Genomic DNA, 16935 nt, shown 5'->3' with positions numbered 1-16935 from the left:
GTATGTAAGAGAGCATGTGAATGAGCAGTGTTCGTCTTTGGACCTAAAGATCTATCATTGATGGAAAAAAAATTCTTCCCAATTTTAAAGATTATGGAGGAGGAATAATTTGGTGGGGCGTGAGGTGACCTGTACGAGGCGTGTCAGTGCTAACAGTGGGGACAGCAGCCTTTAAATGACTGATCCCTCTCTCTGAAGGTTTCATCACTTATTCATTTAGTAATGTCTGGTTATAAAAGATAACAGCTCCCTCCGAAAGAGACTGTGAATTGAAAATGAGGAGTTACTAATTATAAACATGTTATCTTAAGTATTTTTTAATCTTCAGGGAAAATACTAGCTTTAGTGATCTCTATGGCGAGTTAGGAAAATGAGCTTTAAGAGGATAAGGAGAGGAATACAAAGAGACGGGGGTGTGAAGAGTTGAGCCAGAATGAAAATCCAATACTGTAGTTTGGCCCAAGAAGTGAATAGGAGGCCAAGGTCAGTAAAGACAAAGGCCAGTCAGAGATTTCCTGTGGGCAGAGCTCAGTGGTCCATTAGCCAAGACCGTATTTTAGCCTTATTGGAAAAAGATGATGAGCCTGGGCCCAGATAATCAATGAAACATGCCCAGTTTAGTGGTGGAAATTTGGGGAAAAGAAAGAAAGATTTGAAATCCAGAGTAGGGAATTTAAAGATTTTTCCAGGGATGTAGGGCGTAGAACTAGTCGGAAGGAATTGTTCAGTTCTTGGGATGTGTGCCAAGCTATTGCAGTAGCACGAGACTTCTGTGAATTGGCCTGACTGAATACCGTTGGTAACACCAAATTCTTTCAAAGTCCAAGTAATGCTCATTTCAGTGTTTGACCTGTCCTGATGGGTAAACTAGGCATGTTGGTAAAGCCTGTAAGTACCAGAAAATAAAACATAAAGGACTCAGGAGAGCCACTTTTGGAGGAGAAATTTTCTACTCATTTTAACTCTGCCTGGTTATAGGTAAGGATTGAGGTTTCTTTTTATTTTCCCATATGGATATCCAATTGTTACAGTTGTTGGACAGATTATCCTTTCCCCATTGCATTACCTTGACATCTTTTTCAAAATCAACTGACCATATATGTGCGTGTCTAGCTCTGGACTCTCCTCTGTTCTGTATCTGTGTGTCTATCCTTATGCCAGTACTACAGTCTCTTTTTTTTTAACATCTTTATTGGAGTATAATTGCTTTACAATGTTGTGTTAGTTTCTGCCGTACAACAAAGTGAATCAGCTATAGGCATACATATATCCCCGTATCCCCTCCCTCTTGTGTCTCCCTCCCACCCTCCTTATCCCACCCCTCTAGGTGGTCACAAAGCACCGAGCTGATATCCCTGTGCTCTGCAGCTGCTTCGCACTAGCTATCTGTTTTACATTTGGTAGTGTATATATGTCAGTGTTACTCTCTCACTTCATCCCAGCTTACCCTTCCCCCTCCCCATGTCCTCAAGCCCATTCTCTGTGTCTGTGTCTTTATTCCTGTCCTGCCCCTAGGTTCATCAGAACCATTTTTTTTTAGATTCCATATATATATGTGTTAGCATATGATATTTGTTTTTCTCTTTCTGACTTACTTCACTCTGTATGACAGACTCTAGGTCCCTCTTGATTGCTGTACTAAGTCTTTTTTTTTTTTTGTAGTAAGTCTTGATAGTAGGTAGTATGAGTATGCCAACCTTGTTCTGCTTTTTTAAACATATCTTTCTAGGTTTGCTGGATTTCCATATAGATTTTAGAATATTCTACCATTTTCTACCCTTCAAAAAAGCCTATTGGAATTTTAATTGTTATTACATTTGAATCTATAGGTCAGTTTAGGGTGAATTGATATCATAAAAACATCAAATCTTCCAATTTATAGACAGAATATGTCTTTACATTCACCCAGCTCTTTTATTCTTCTCAGTAGCATTTGTAGTTTTCAGTGCTTAGATCTTGCATTATTTTGTTAACTTAATTTGTATGTACTTTATGTTTTTAGATACTGTTCTAAATAATATTTAATTTTTTTTGGTAATCTTTTTTCTTCCAGTTTTATTAAGATATAATTGACATACAGCACTGTATAAGTTAAGATGTACAGCATAATGATTTGACTTACATCATGAAATGATTAGAAATCTAGTGATTAGCACAATAAGTTTAGAGAACATCCATCATCTCATATAGATACATTAAATAAATATAAAATTACCTTTCCTTGGGATGAGAACTCTTAGGGTTTGCTTTCTTAGCTTTCATATATAACATACAACAGTGTTAATTATATTTATCATGTTGTACATTACATCCCTAGCACTTATTTATCTTATACCTGGAAGTTTGTACCTTTTGACTGCCTTCATCTAATTCTCCCTCCCCAACTACCTGCCTCTGGGTAACCACAAATCTGATCTCTTTTTCTATGAGAGAGTTTGTTTTTGAAGTATAATTGACCTACAGCACAATGTTAGTTCTTACTACATGACAGAGTGATTGAATATTTCTGTACATTTCAAAATGATCACTGTGATAAGTCTGGTTATTATCTGTCACCATACTAAGACATTACATAGTTTTTGACTGTATTCCCTACACTGCATATTGAATATCTGTGACTCATTTATTTTGTAACTGGAAGTTTGTACCTCTTATTCTTCCTTACCTATTTCTTTCCTCTTCCCCCCCGGCCCAGCTCCGGCAATCACCTGTTTTTTTCTCTGTATCTATAGCTATTTCTGTTTTGTTATATTTGTTCATTTGTTTTGTTTTCTAGATTTTACATATAAGTGAAATCATACAGTATTTTTCTTTCTCTGTGACTTATTTCACTTAGCATGATACCCTCTAGGCCCATCCATGTTGTCACAAATGGCAAGATTCCATTCTTTTTTATGGCTGTGTAATATTCCAGTGTGTGTGTGTGATATCTTCTTTATCCATCTATCTATTGATGGGCACTTATGTTGCTTCCATATCCTGGCTAGTGTAAACAATGCTGCAATGCACACAGGGTGCATATATCTTTTTGAATTAGTGTTTGTTTTCTCATCGGAAAAATACCCAGGAGTGGAATTACTGGATCTTATGGCAGTTCTATTTTTAATTTTTTGAGGAATTTCCATACTGTTCTCCATAGTGGCTGTAACAGTTTACATTCCCACCAACACTGCACAAGGGTTTCCTTTTCTCCACATCTTTACCAACACTTGTTATTTCTTGCCTTTTTGATAATAGCCGTTCTGACAGGTATGAAGTGATATCTCATTGTGGTTTTGATTTGCATTTTCCTGATGATCTCTGATGTTGAGCATCCTTTCATATGTATGTTGGCCGTCCGTATGTCTTCTTTGGAAAAATGTGTAATCAGTTCCTCTGCCCAATTTTTAATAGGGTTGTTGGGCAACTTTTGATACTGAGTTCAATGAGTTCTTTGTTTATTTTGGATATTAACCCCTTGTTGGATATATCATTTGCAAATATTTTATTGGCATATAATTGTTCATGGTAATCTTTTATGATCTTTTGTACTTCTGTGGTGTCAGTTGTAACTTCTCCTTTTTAATTTCTGATTTTTTTGACTTGGGCCCTGTCTCCTTTTTTCTTGATGAATCTGAGTAAAGGTTTATTAATTTTGTTTATCTGTTCAAAGAACCAGCTCTTAGTTTTTTTGTCTCTATTTCATTTATTTCTGCTCTCATCTTTATCATTTCTTTTCTTCTACTAACTGGGTTTTGTTTGTTTTTCTAATTCCTTTAAGTGTAAGGTTAGGTTGTTTCTTTGAGGTTTTCTTGTTCCTGAGGTGGGCTTGTATCACTGTAAACTTCGCTCTTAGAACTGTTTTTGCTGCTTCGCATAGATTTGGGATCATTATGTTTTCATTTTCATTTGCCTCCAGGTATTTTTAAATTTTCTTTGATTTCTTTAGTGATCCATTGGTTGTTTAGTCGCATATTGTTTAGCCTTCATGTGTTTGTGTTCTTGCGGTTTTTTCCTTGTAGTTGATTTCTAGTCTCATGGCATTGTGGTCAGAAAAGATTCTTGATATGATTTTTATTTTCTTAAGTTTACTCTGTGTGGCCAGGGCCCAGAGGGTGTTGGGGCTGATGCCTTGTCCACTGGTGGGTGAGGCTGGTCCCAGGGCTAGTGCCAGCCCATTAGTAGGTGGAGCCAGGTTGTGGGTCCAGTGTGGAGCCAGGGCCCTGTGAGTCCAGGGGTTGGTATCAGCCTGCCAGTGGGCAGGGCCAGCTGTGGAGATGGCTGGCTGTGGGACCCTGGGGGATTCTAGGCCTAGTTTCAGGTCTTGGGCCCTCTGGTGGACAGGGCTGGGTCCTGGGGCAGCTGTGGGTTCGGGGGTCTTAAAGAAGCCCGCCTGCTTGTGGGTGGGGCTCTGTCCCTGCCCAGCTAGCTACTTGGCCTGAGGTGTCCCAGTACTGATGCCTGCAGGCTGGTGGGTGAGGCAAGCAAGGTCCTGGTGCTAACATGCTCGAGGGAGGATTCCAAAGTGACACTTGCCAGCCCCAATGTCCTTTTGGTAGAATGAGCTCTCAAAATGGTTGCTACCAGTGTCTGTGTCCCCACGCTGAGCTCTAGATGCCTCCTGCCTCTCAGGGAGTCTCTCCAAGATCAGCAGGTAGGTCTGACTCAGATTTCTTTCAAACTACTGCTTCTGCTCTGGGTCCCAGAACGTGTGAGATTTTGTGTGCGCCCTTTAAGAGTGGAGTCTCTATTTCTCCAGCCCTCTGGCTCTCCTGAAAGTAAGCCCTGCTGGCCTTCAAAGCCAAATGTTCTGGGAGCTCGTCTTGCTGGTACCGGAAACCCAGGGTGGGGAGGCCAGTGTGAGGCCTGGACCCCTTTCGCCTTGGGGAGAACCTCTGCAGTTGTAATTATCCTATCATGTGTGGGTTGCCTACCCGGGGTTATGGCCTCTTGACTGTACCACATCTTTGCCCTGCTTACCCATCTCACTGTGGTTCCTTCTTTATATCTTTAGTTGTAGCAGATCTTTTCCGCTTTTCTTCTGGTCATTCACATCAATAGTTGCTCTGTAAATAGTTGTCGTTTCGGTGTGCCCGTGGCAAGAGGTGAACTCAGGGTCTTCCTGCTCTGCCGTCTTGGCCACTCCCCCACCAAATGATATTATTATTATTATTTTTTTTTTTTTTTTTCTGGTATGCGGCCTCTCCCGCCGCAGAGCACAGGCCCCGGATGCGCAGGCTCAGCGGCCAAGGCCCACGGGCCTAGCCGCCCCACGGCATATGGGACTCTCCCGGACCGGGGCACGAACCTGCGTCCCCTGCATCGGCAGGCGGACCCACAACCACTGCGCCACCAGGGAAGCCCGATGATATTATTTTAAATGTCAACTTCAAGTTATTCATTGCTGATACAGAGAAATACAATTTATATTTTGACCAACTATACTGAAAACTTACTAAACTCAGGCATTAGGTTTTTTAGCTTTTTTGGTAGATTTGTTTTTAGGAGGGTCTACATAAATGATCATGCTGCCTGCAAATAAAGACAACTCATTACTCTTCCTCTCCCGTATGTATACCTTTCATTTATGTTTTGTCTTTTTGCACTGGCTTGCACCTCCAACGTAAGACTGAATATAAGTGGCAAAAATGGGTATCCTTATCTTGTTCTTCAAGGGGAAAGCACTCAGTATATTTCACTGTTAAGAATGATGATAGCTGCAGGATTGTTTTCTTTCTTTATGAGAGCATGGAAGTACTCTTCCATTTCTAATTAGCTGATGAGAGTTTTTATCATCAGTAAATGTTGAATATTGTAAAAAAAAAAGCATCTATCTACGTGAGCATACTTAACAATTATTTTAATGTGTCGAGTTACATTGATTGGTCTTCGACCATTGAGTCAGCTTTGGATTCCTGAGCTAAAACCCCCTTAAATATCAAAGGGTCAATTTTTGTTAAAATTCTATTAAGGATTCATTCATTTCCATCCACTGACCTATCATTTTATTTACTTGGATATTGTTGTGTGGTTTTGATATCAGTTTAATGATGGCCTCATAAAATGGGTTAGGAAGTGTTCCCTCCTCCTTGTTTTCTGAATTTGTTTTAGGACTGGTATTACTTCTTCCTTAAAGGGTAGGTCTACTGGTGAAGCCATCTGGACCTGGAGTTTTCTTTATGGGAGTGTTTTTCATTACAGATTCAGTTTTTAAGATTGAGATACAGTTGACCCTTGCACAGCACAGGTTTGAACTGTGTGGGTCCACTTATACACAGATCTTTTCAATGGTAAATACTGTAATACTACATGGTCCACAGTTGGTTAAATCTGTAGATGTGGAGGAACCGTGAAAACGGAAGGCCGACTATATTATACGCAGGTTAACCCCCTCGTTGTTCAAGGGTCAACTGTAGTGCTATTCAGCTTTCATGTTTCTTTTTGAATCAGTTTTGGTAACTTGTGTCTTTCAAGGAATTTATCCATTACATATAAATTGTCAAATTTGTTAGCATGGAGTTGTTCATAATATTGCCTTTTTAAAAAAGACAGAGAATCTACAGTAATGTTCCCTCTCCCATTTCTGATATTGGTCAGTGTGTCATCTTTTTTTTTTAACCAGTCTAACTAGCAGTTTATCAATGTTATGGCTGTTGTCAAGGAGCCAGCTTTCACATATATTGATTTTCTCTATTTTTTGTCCATTTTCTATTTCATTGTTTCTTCTTTTATTATTTCCTTCCTTCTGCTTATTTTGAGTGTAAATTCCTCCTCTTTTTCTAGTTTCTTCAGGTAGAATTTTAGACTGTTAATTGTAGACTTTTCTTCTTTTATGTTATAAGGATTTAATGATATAACTCCTAAGCACTTCTTTATATGCACCTCCCAATTTTTGTTAGGTTGATATTTTAATATTAGATTTTTTAATATTAGATTTTTAATATTTTTATTAGATTATTATTTTTTAATATTTAATCTTTTTATATTAGATTGTTAGATTTAATATTTTTTATTATTAGATTATTTAATATTTTAATATTTTTAATATTAGATTATTATAATTAGATTTTATTTTAAAAAGTAAGAGATACAAAACATTTTTCATCTTATTATTTATAATTGAGAAAATAATCCAGAGAATAGAAATATAGAGTATATTCTTGAAATAGGATATTTTACTCACTGTATTCATTATAGTTACTGATATGTTTAGAATTTTTCACCATCTTAATTTTTTTTTTTCCCCCCGATACGCGGGCCTCTCACTGTTGTGGCCTCTCCCGTTGCGGAGCACAGGCTCCGGACGCACAGGCTCAGCGGCCATGGCTCACGGGCCCAGCCGCTCCGCGGCATGTGGGATCTTCCCAGACCGAGGCACGAACCCGTGTCCCCTGCATCGGCAGGCGGACTCTCAACCACTGCGCCACCAGGGAAGTCCTTTCTTTCTTTTTTTTTTTTTTTTGCGGTACGCGGACCTCTCACTGTTGTGGCCTTTCCCGTTGCAGAGCACAGGCTCCGGACGCACAGGCTCAGCGGCCATGGCTCACGGGCCTAGCCGCTCCGCGGCGTGTGGGATCTTCCCAGACCGGGGCACGAACCCGTGTCCCCTGCATCGGCAGGTGGACTCTCAACCACTGCGCCACCAGGGAAGCCCTCTTTTTTTCTTTTTTAAACCATGCTTTACTATGTTTTCTTTTTCCTACCTTTTGTTTTATTGATCTAGCTTGATTAGAAAGTTATATATTCTGTTTCTTTTTTCTTTTTTTTAAGATTTGTTCCTCAATACCTTATTTTTTAAAAGACTTTATTTTTCAGAGCAGTTCTAGGTTCACAACAAAATTGAGACGCAGTTACAGAGATTTCCCATATACCCTCTGTCCCCACACACGCAGAGCACCCCTCCTGTTATCAACATCTGTCATCGTTTTTGTCCTCAAGTTTACTTCCCTAAATGTTAGTGTTGTATATTAAATGGGTTTGGACAAATATATAAGGACATGTATCCCTCATTATAGTACCATCCAGGGTATTTTCACTGCCCTAAAAAATTCTCTGTGCCCTGCTTATTGATCCCTTCCCCTACCCTGAACTCCTGGAAACCACTAATCTTTTTACTGTCTCCATAGTTTTGCCTTTTTCAGAATGTCTATAGTTGGAATAATATAATATGCAGCTTTTTCAGATTGGCTTCTTTCACTGAGTAATGTGCATTTTTTAAATTTATTCAACATCTTTATTAATTAAGTGGATTTTATGTGCCAGCTACTGGAATACAAGGTAGAATAAATAGACATATTTCCTGCCCAGGTAGAATTGAGGAGAGAGAGAGATTCTAAACAACACAAATATAAACACATAATTATACATTATAATAATTTTAATAGATGGAATGTACAGGGTATTATGAGGTCCATAAGTAGGAAGAGTTATTTTAGAATGAGGCATGAGGAAAGGCCTCTTTAATGCAAGTACATTTTAGCTGAGACCTAAAGAATGAGGAGGTGTTAGACAGACTGACTAGAGAGGAAGGTATTCCAGGTAGGGGAGAGTATGCCTGCAAGCCTCAAGGTAAGAAAGAAGGCCAGTGTGGCTGAAGCACAGAGAATGGGGGAGAGCGGCAAGAGATGAGGTTGGAGAGGCACCCAGGAGGCAAATCATATTGAGCTATATTGATTGTGTTAAAGATTTTTAAAGTATATATTTAGATCAATTAGAAGAATTTTATGGAGAAGAATGATTAATGTTCCTTTTGTATTTAGCACTGATCACATTAACTGTTACATGTACATTGGGTTTGAGAAGGACAAGGTGGGTGCAGGGAGACTAGTCGGGAAGCTGCTCCTTAAGTGCAGAACAGATGTCATGGGAGTCTGGACCGCATAGAGTGGTGACCGCTGAGATGAAGACAAGTGGACAGACTTGAGATGCATTTTTGAAGTAGACGTGAGGCTTCTTGGTTGTAAGCAACAGAAAATGACTAGCTGATTTAACAAAGGATGGAGTTTTCTGAAAGACTTACAGAGTTTCTAGGGAGGCGGTTAGAAAGTGGGCAGGAGGGTGGGGAGCTAGAAACACAGTTATGTGCATTCATTCTACCAGGGCCTGCAACTGAGCGTTTTGGCTTCTAAAGCAAGAGATGTATGTGTTTGGAAATTCTCCGGGCACTGGAAATAAATTCAGGCACTGGGGCACAAAGTTAACAAACGACAGACCTAAGACTGGGAGGTTTCTGACCCCAAGTGAATTTTTGTTTCTTATTACCATCATTAGTGTTCATCAGAGAACATTAATTTATTGCCAGTTGCAAATGTGATGCCTTAAAGTACATTGATAATTCTAATATCACTTGCTGTCCAGACTCTAAAAAACAATAAAAACGCAACTGTTAGGAAAACATTATTAGATAACCTGGATCATTAGAGCATGGCATTTGTTATCCTCTTTTTGCCAGACATTGTTTTTTTTGGAAGTACTGATGCTTAAACGGGTTGGATTTCACCCAAACAGCAATTACAATTTGATTACGCAAAGTAGAGACTGTCTTCTAATTATAACTCTAAAGCGAAAGAAATCTGTTAGCAAACCAGTTGTAACAAGGGAAAAAGAAAAGTTTGGCCAAAAATATTCCTAACAACAATTTATTAGAATACTCCAGATTGTTAGTTTGCTGTTGGAAAAAAATTGAACCATACGGCACTGTTTGTTTTGCAGGGTTTTAAAATATAGTGATGTCATATATATCCCTTGCTGGGTAAAATGAAGTCATCTTCTCCTTATAGAATGCCTCTTTGGGAACGGTATCGTTTAGAAAGAACTTGAGAAACTCATTAACCTTTGAGTTCAAAGTTAGGAAATGACCCGAGCTTCAAGCAATATCTTATGTTGACAATGGAAAATTGTGAACTTATTTGGGCTACCGTTTTCAGTGGTGTTCTCTACATTTTCTCCTTTGTCTTTTATGTACTATATATTACGTATAGAAAAGTCTTTTATGTCAGACTTGGAATTTAGTGAGAGATAAGGCAAAATTGGTATCATTATTTCTGAATCTCCAGAAGCATAGCAGTTTCTGGAGCAAATGTTTAATGTTTAAATGTATTAAAAACTTTTTAGGTCACAAACTCTGTAACCAATATGAAACTACTGAAAAGACGGAAAAGTTTAAAAGGTCTCTAAGCTTATCTCATTGAACATTTTCTTTTTAAAAAAATATATTGGGGGCTTCCCTGGCGGCGCAGTGGTTGGGAGTCCGCCTGCCGATGCAGGGGACACGGGTTCGTGCCCCGGTCCGGGAGGATCCCACATGCCGCAGAGCGGCTGGGCCCGTGGGCCATGGCCACTGGGCCTGCACGTCCGGGGCCTGTGCTCCGCAACGGGAGAGGCCACAGCAGTGAGAGGCCCGCATACCACAAAACAAAACAAAATTGGGAGGGCAATATAAATGTACCTACCCATGTTGGAGAAAGACTAATACTATATAATTGTTAAGAACCAAAGCAATCTCCTCAAAGTAGCTATGAAGACCATCTTTTCCAGGAAACCTTTTTTTTTAATTTTATTTTTTATTTATTTATTTTTTGGCTGTATTGTGTCTTCGTTGCTGCATGCGGGTTTTCTCTAGTTGCAGTGAGCAGGGGCTTCTCTTCGTTGCGGTGCATGGGCTTCTCATTGCGGTGGCTTCTCTTGTTGCGGAGCACAGGCTGTAGGTACGCGGGCTTCAGTAGTTGTGGCTCGCGGGCTGTAGAACGCAGTCTCAGTAGTTGTGGCGCACAGGCTTAGTTGTTCCGTGGCATGTGGGATCTTCTCAGACCAGGGCTCGAACCTGTGTCCCCTGCATTGGCAGGTGGATTCTTAACCACTGTGCCACGAGGGAAGTCCCCTCCAGGAAACCTTTATCCACTTCCATCCCTTCCCATCCTTTTAGTAATTCAGGTCAGCAAGTAACTGTTGTTCCTGTTTTCTTGCTTCAGTCTGTCTGTTTGTTACACAGCAGCCAAAATGATCTTCCCAAAGCACAAGTATAATCATGTGGATAGAGGGACGGAAACAGGAAATTGCTAGGAGCCGACATAATTGACATTATGACTTAATGAAACACATTGTGCCATCAGAACACAATCAAGTCACCTCTTGCTGGGGATTTGATTCTAAAGTCAACAAATAAATCAAGATTAAGTAGAAACAAAATTATTATTTACAACGTCTTTGATCACCTGTGAGTCCAGAACCCACTATGAAAGACTTGAGATTGGAAACCAATTGAAAAAAAGACAATTATTCTCCCCCTTCCTACTCAAAATTTCATTGAACGGAATGGTGGAATTTATGCCTTTTTTTTTTTTTAGTAAAAGAATGGATTCATTTATTAGCATCTGTAAAAGAGACGTACAACTTGAATAAAAGAAGTATGAAACCATGTAACATGATGTTCCGAAGTATTTGAGGCTTGCTAATTTCTTTTCTACCTTCTAGAGGCAAGAACCATGAAGTTCTAGATTAGAAACGGTCTCTCTTCTAATGTTCTCTCCATTGTAAGTCTGAGCTAAGAATGAGAAGACATGGTAGGATGCTGATGAAGTTGATCATTTTTATGCTGTCTCTTCAACTTACTATCATATGCACTTCTAGTTCTTGGCAGAATCTGGGGCAGCCTTGAGCCATAGGTCTCTGGGGATGAGGTTCAGTCTAAGATTTCCCTCGGATTGCTTCACTCCTCTAATGTCTCCTCAATTTAAATCTTGTATACCCTGTTACAGCACCTGAACTAAGCATCTTAGTGAAGTTCTAGCAAATAATACTCATAACTCTCGCTCTGAAAACAGTCCAGGACTGAATAAGATCTCAGACGAAGACACGATCTTAGCTCTGCCACCCACACCCCACCTCTGCTTATGGAGACAGTTATACGGGGGGCCCGGGGAAAGCACCAGGGAGGAGAGGCGGCATACCATCAGTGCTGACCAAGAGTTCACAACAGGCAGTGGACGATCAGAGCACCTTTAGTTTACCTGTCTTTTCAAACAATTAATAACGTAACGTAAGGAAGAAGTGAACTAGGGGGAAAACTTGTAAATATCCGTGAGACTGACAAGGCCCATGTTCTCCAAAGGATGTTTGGGGCCATAAAGCCGAGAATAATTATTAAAGCTTTTTAAAAAATATATAGGTATCTGGTGTTGAGGTAGGGGAAATTTTCCCCTTGACCTCTCTTGAGTTTTTGTGACTGAACTAATATTAAAATTTCCACAAGACAAATTAGCAAGAGAAAAGGAAATAATTTTTAATTCATGTGCACAGAGGTCTCATAGAAATGGGACCTAAGAAGTGGTCAAAGCAGGGAGCTTTTATACTTTTTAGACAAAGAAACGATACATTTGAGAGGAATTGATAGGACAAAGAAGCTTAGGTTTGGGGTGCTGGATTCGTGAAGAATCTAAACAGAGTTTGGGCCTGAGGTGGTAAATAAAATAAGTAACAAGGTTTGTTTATATAGGCTTCTAAGCCCCGAATTCCCTCTCTCTGGCAAAAAGGGTGTCCTTCTACCTCCAGATGCAAGGAGTATACCTCTCATGTGCGAGATTTATTTCCTACTTTCAGGAAGACAGAAATATACATGGAAAAGAATATGAAAAAATATGAATAAGGATATATCCTTTTTCATATTTTTTTCCATTATGGTTTATCACAGGATATTGAATATAGTTCCCTGTGCTCTACAGTAGGACCTTGTTGTTTATCCATTCTATATATAATAGTTTGCATCTGCTAACCCCAAACTCCCAATCCTTCCATCGCTGATTCTTAAGTAACTTTAATTCAAAATAATCAATATGCCATTGTGGCATATTTAGGGGCAGCCCCCCGAAGCCCTAACACTGGTATGAACCTCCTTAACAGTGTCCCTTTTCTTAAAATCATTTCAGAGAGATGGGAAATGACCAGATTCTCAGGGAACAGCCTTGGCACTTGGCTTTGTGTAAAGAAGTCTGGTGAGTGGAGAAGAGATTTTTCCTGCAACCATAGGCCAGGAAAAGTCCCTACAGGAAGCTCCTTGGTGTTGTTCCTGGACGCCTCCCTACCTTTAAGGAAAGACAGGAGGTCTGTTATGAGTTATAGCCTTGAGACCACAGTCTTACAGAACATTCATTAACAACATCTTGTCTCACAATGTTTTACACACAGCTATGCATCAGGCTAGAGAGCAAGTTACTTACTCCTTTATTTGGTCTGAGACCAAGTGACCCAGAGTTAAGAATTGAGAGAGACTGAACATGGATAGAAAGTCGAATCCCTGTTGTTTTTTTAAAGTTCTCTCTTCCTGCCAAATGCTTATAGTTGAATTTCTATAATTTAAATGCACATATGCTACAACTCTACTCTCATAATATTCTACAAAATTATTAAGGAAGTTGGGGGGGATGGGAGGGAGATCCAAGAGGGAGGGGATATATGTATACATATAACTGATTCAATTCGTTGTACAGCAGAAACTAACACAACATTGTAAAGCAATTATACTCCAATTAAAAAAAAAATGATTCAAAAATTATGAAGGAAGTTAATAAGGTGAGTCAGAGAACCAGCAGTTCTAAACCAGCAGTTCTCTTTCCCGTACTGACACCTATAGCATTGACTGACATTATCTTTATTTTCTTAGTGATAACTTAGGAAAGCTTGTGTTTTGTGACATAAATTTGGCTCAGTTAGTTTATGTGTGTGTGTTTGAGAGAAAACTTTACACACTTGTTTGTGTTGACTTTATTTTTTTTATTGGAGTATAATTGCTTTACAATGTTGTGTTAGTTTCTACTGTACAATTAAGTGAATCAGCTATATGTATACATATATCCCCTCCCTCTTGGATGTCCCTCCCCCCTCCATCCCACCCATCTAGTCATCATCACAGAGCACCAAGCTCCCTGTACTATACAGTAGGTTCCCACTAGCTATCTATTTTACACATGGTAGTGTATTTATGTCCAGTTCATCCCACCCTCCTCTTCCCCCCACTGTGTCCTCATGTCCATTCTCTATGTCTACGTCTCTATTCCTATCCTGCAAACAGTTTCATTTGTACCATTTTTCTAGATTCCACATATATGCGTTAATATACGATATTTGTTTTTCTCTTTCTGGCTTACTTCACTCTGTGTGACAGACTCTAGGTCCATCCACATCTCTACAAATGACCCAATTTCATTCCTTTTATGGTTGAGTAATATTCCATTGTATATATGTGCCACATCTTCTTTATCCATTCATCTGTTGTTGGACATTTAGGTTGTTTCCATGACCTGCCTATTGTAAATAGTGCTGCAATGAACACTGGGGTGCATGTGTCTTTTTCAGTTATGGTTTTCTCTGGGTATATGACCAGTAGTGGTATTGCTGGGTCATATGGTAATTCTATTTTAGTTTTTTAAGGAACCTCCATACTGTTCTCCATAGTGGCTGTATCATTTATATTCCCACCAACAGTGCAAGAGGGTTCCCTTTTCTCCACACCCTCTCCAGCATTTATTGTTTGTAGGTTTTTTGATGATGGCCATTCTGACTGGTGCAAGGTGATACTTCATTGTAGTTTTGATTTGCATTTCTCTAATAATTAGTGATGTTGAGCATCTTTTCATGTGCCTCTTGGCCACCTGTATGTCTTCTTTGGTGAAATGTCTATTTAGGTCTTCTGCCCATGTTTTAAATGGGTTGTTTGTTTTTTTGATATTGAGCTCCATGAGCTGTTTGTATAGTTTGGAGATTAATCCTTTGTCCGTTGCTTCATTTGCAAATATTTTCTCCCATTCTTAGGGTTGTCTTTTTGTCTTGTTCATGGTTTCCTTTGCTGTGCAAAAGCTTTTAAGTTTCATTAGGTCCCATTTGTTTATTTTTATTTTCATTACTCTAGGAGGTGAGTCAAAAAAGATCTTGCCGTGGTTTGTCAAAGAGTGTCTTTCCTATGTTTTCCTCTAAGAGTTTTATAGTATCCAGTCCTACATTTAGGTCTTCAATCCGTTTTGAGTTTATTTCTGTGTATGGTGTTAGGGAGTGTTCTAATTTCATTCTTTTACGTGTAGCTGTCCAGTTTTCCCTGCACCACTTACTGAAGAGGCTGTCCTTTCTCCATTGTATGTTCTTGCCTCGACATTTAAAATTCACCTATTTCCAATCATTTTGTTTTATATCCCTTTATTATAAGCACACATTAGTACCAAACTAGAATGTACCACCTGTTTATAATTGCATTTTGAATTTTGGTTATTAATATGGATTTTTAAAATAATAATTTATGTCACTTTGCTATTAATAAAGGATATGCTCTCTGCTTCAATTGGGTAGTATTGAATAAAATACTGAAAGTGTAACCCAGAGTATATTATGCTTACTGAAATAAGTCAGACAGAGAAAGACAAATACTGTATGATATCATTTATATGTGAAATCCAAAAAATAATACAAATGAATCTATATGCAAACCAGAAACAGACTCACAGACATAGAAAACAAATCTATGGTTACCAAAGGGGAGAGGGGAGGGGGATAAATTAGGGGTGTAGGATTAAGAGATACAAACTACTATGCATAAAATGGATATAAAACAAGGATTTACTCTATAGCACAGGGAATCATACCCTATATCTTATAATAATCTATCATGGAGTATACTCCTAAAAAAACAAAAACAAACAACCAGAATCACTATGCTGAACATATGAAACTAATCCAGTATTGTATATCAACTATACTTCAGTTTTTAAAAAGTGTGACATTCAGGCATTTGCAGGCATCACTTTCAGAGAGTCTTTGGATAGTTAATAAATGCTCTTCCGTCTAAATCATTTATGGTAGCAAAATGGAGAAAATTTAACCCCCGAAACTTCAGGTGGACCAGTAGCTCTGTTGTGCTATAGTGGACCGCTGACTTTGTTGCACAGGTTGGGTATATGGGGATATTCCAGAATGCTTAGGAGTGCCATTATTCTGCCTTCCCGACGCCACTGGTTGCCTCTGAAGAATTGGTTTATGTTTAGATTTTACACATCTTTTTTTCTCTCTACTTCTGTTCAAAATTTAAACAGGTAGTAGAAATAATTGGATTTCCACTACCTTCCACTCCCCACCTCCTCCTGCCAGTATAAATTCTATATTCTGCTTTTATCACAGTAAGGCAAATAATAAACAAGATGTTTGTCATTCACTTATTTCAAAAGAATCACGTTTGAGCAGCGTTTTACAATACAAATTTAATGAGCTGTATATGTAATTTTAAAATTTCCAATAGCTGCTTTAAAAACAGGGTAAAGGGCTTCCCTGGTGGTGCAGTAGTTGAGAATCTGCCTGCCAATGCAGGGGACACGGGTTCGAGCCCCGGTCTGGGAAGATCCCACATGCCGCGGAGCAACTGGGCTCGTGAGCCATGGCCGCTGAGCCTGCGCGTCCGGAGCCTGTGCTCCGCAACAAGAGAGGCCGCGATAGTGAGAGGCCCGCGCTCTGTGATGAAGAGTGGCCCCCGCTTGCCACAACTAGAGAAAGCCCTCACACAGAAACGAAGACCCAACACAGCCATAAATTAATTAATTAATTAAAATAACAGGGTAAAGAAACAGGTGAAAATAATTTTAGTACTGTATATTATTTAAGTCAACATATCCCAAATATCATTATTTCAGTTAATCAGTATAAGGTAGCCAGAATGGTTAGTGACGACTGTTGAATGGTTCAGGTTCAGAGTAAAGCATCGGTTAATTATACATTTCAGTCCAGCTTATCATTTATCCCTAAGACGATGTTTTCTCTTCTTTTCTGCTCTGACGACACACGTGAAGAAAATGCCTCACTCACATTGATAGGGTGGAATAGTAGCTTTCTAAGGCAGTGTTTCTTAAGGGTTAGGGAGGGAGGAAGGAGTATCCCATGTAAGGTGAGAGACATTTCAGCATCTGTGGGTCAGGAAAAAATCTA

The 16935-nt window shown here is 39.2% G+C and overlaps 1 protein-coding gene across 5 annotated transcripts in view; it reads left to right on the top strand.

Annotated features, from left to right (window-relative positions):
- Nucleotides 1-16935, top strand: part of ZNF704 (zinc finger protein 704) — a 219986-nt gene that overhangs the window by 48806 nt on the left and 154245 nt on the right. For 3 of the 5 annotated variants that reach the window (XM_049700190.1, XM_049700192.1, XM_033439844.2), the window contains one exon: nt 12903-12968. The exons of the other annotated variants lie outside the window; for them this stretch is intronic. In XM_049700190.1, coding sequence (XP_049556147.1) covers nt 12903-12968 — 66 coding nt within the window. The remainder of the gene's footprint in view (nt 1-12902; nt 12969-16935) is intronic. 5 annotated transcript variants of the gene reach the window in all.

The sequence above is a fragment of the Orcinus orca genome, chromosome 17, assembly GCF_937001465.1.
Source record: "Orcinus orca chromosome 17, mOrcOrc1.1, whole genome shotgun sequence".
Classification (NCBI taxonomy): Eukaryota; Metazoa; Chordata; class Mammalia; order Artiodactyla; family Delphinidae; genus Orcinus; species Orcinus orca.
The sequence above is the reverse complement of the archived record's forward strand: the minus strand, read 5'-3'. Positions and strand labels throughout refer to the sequence as shown.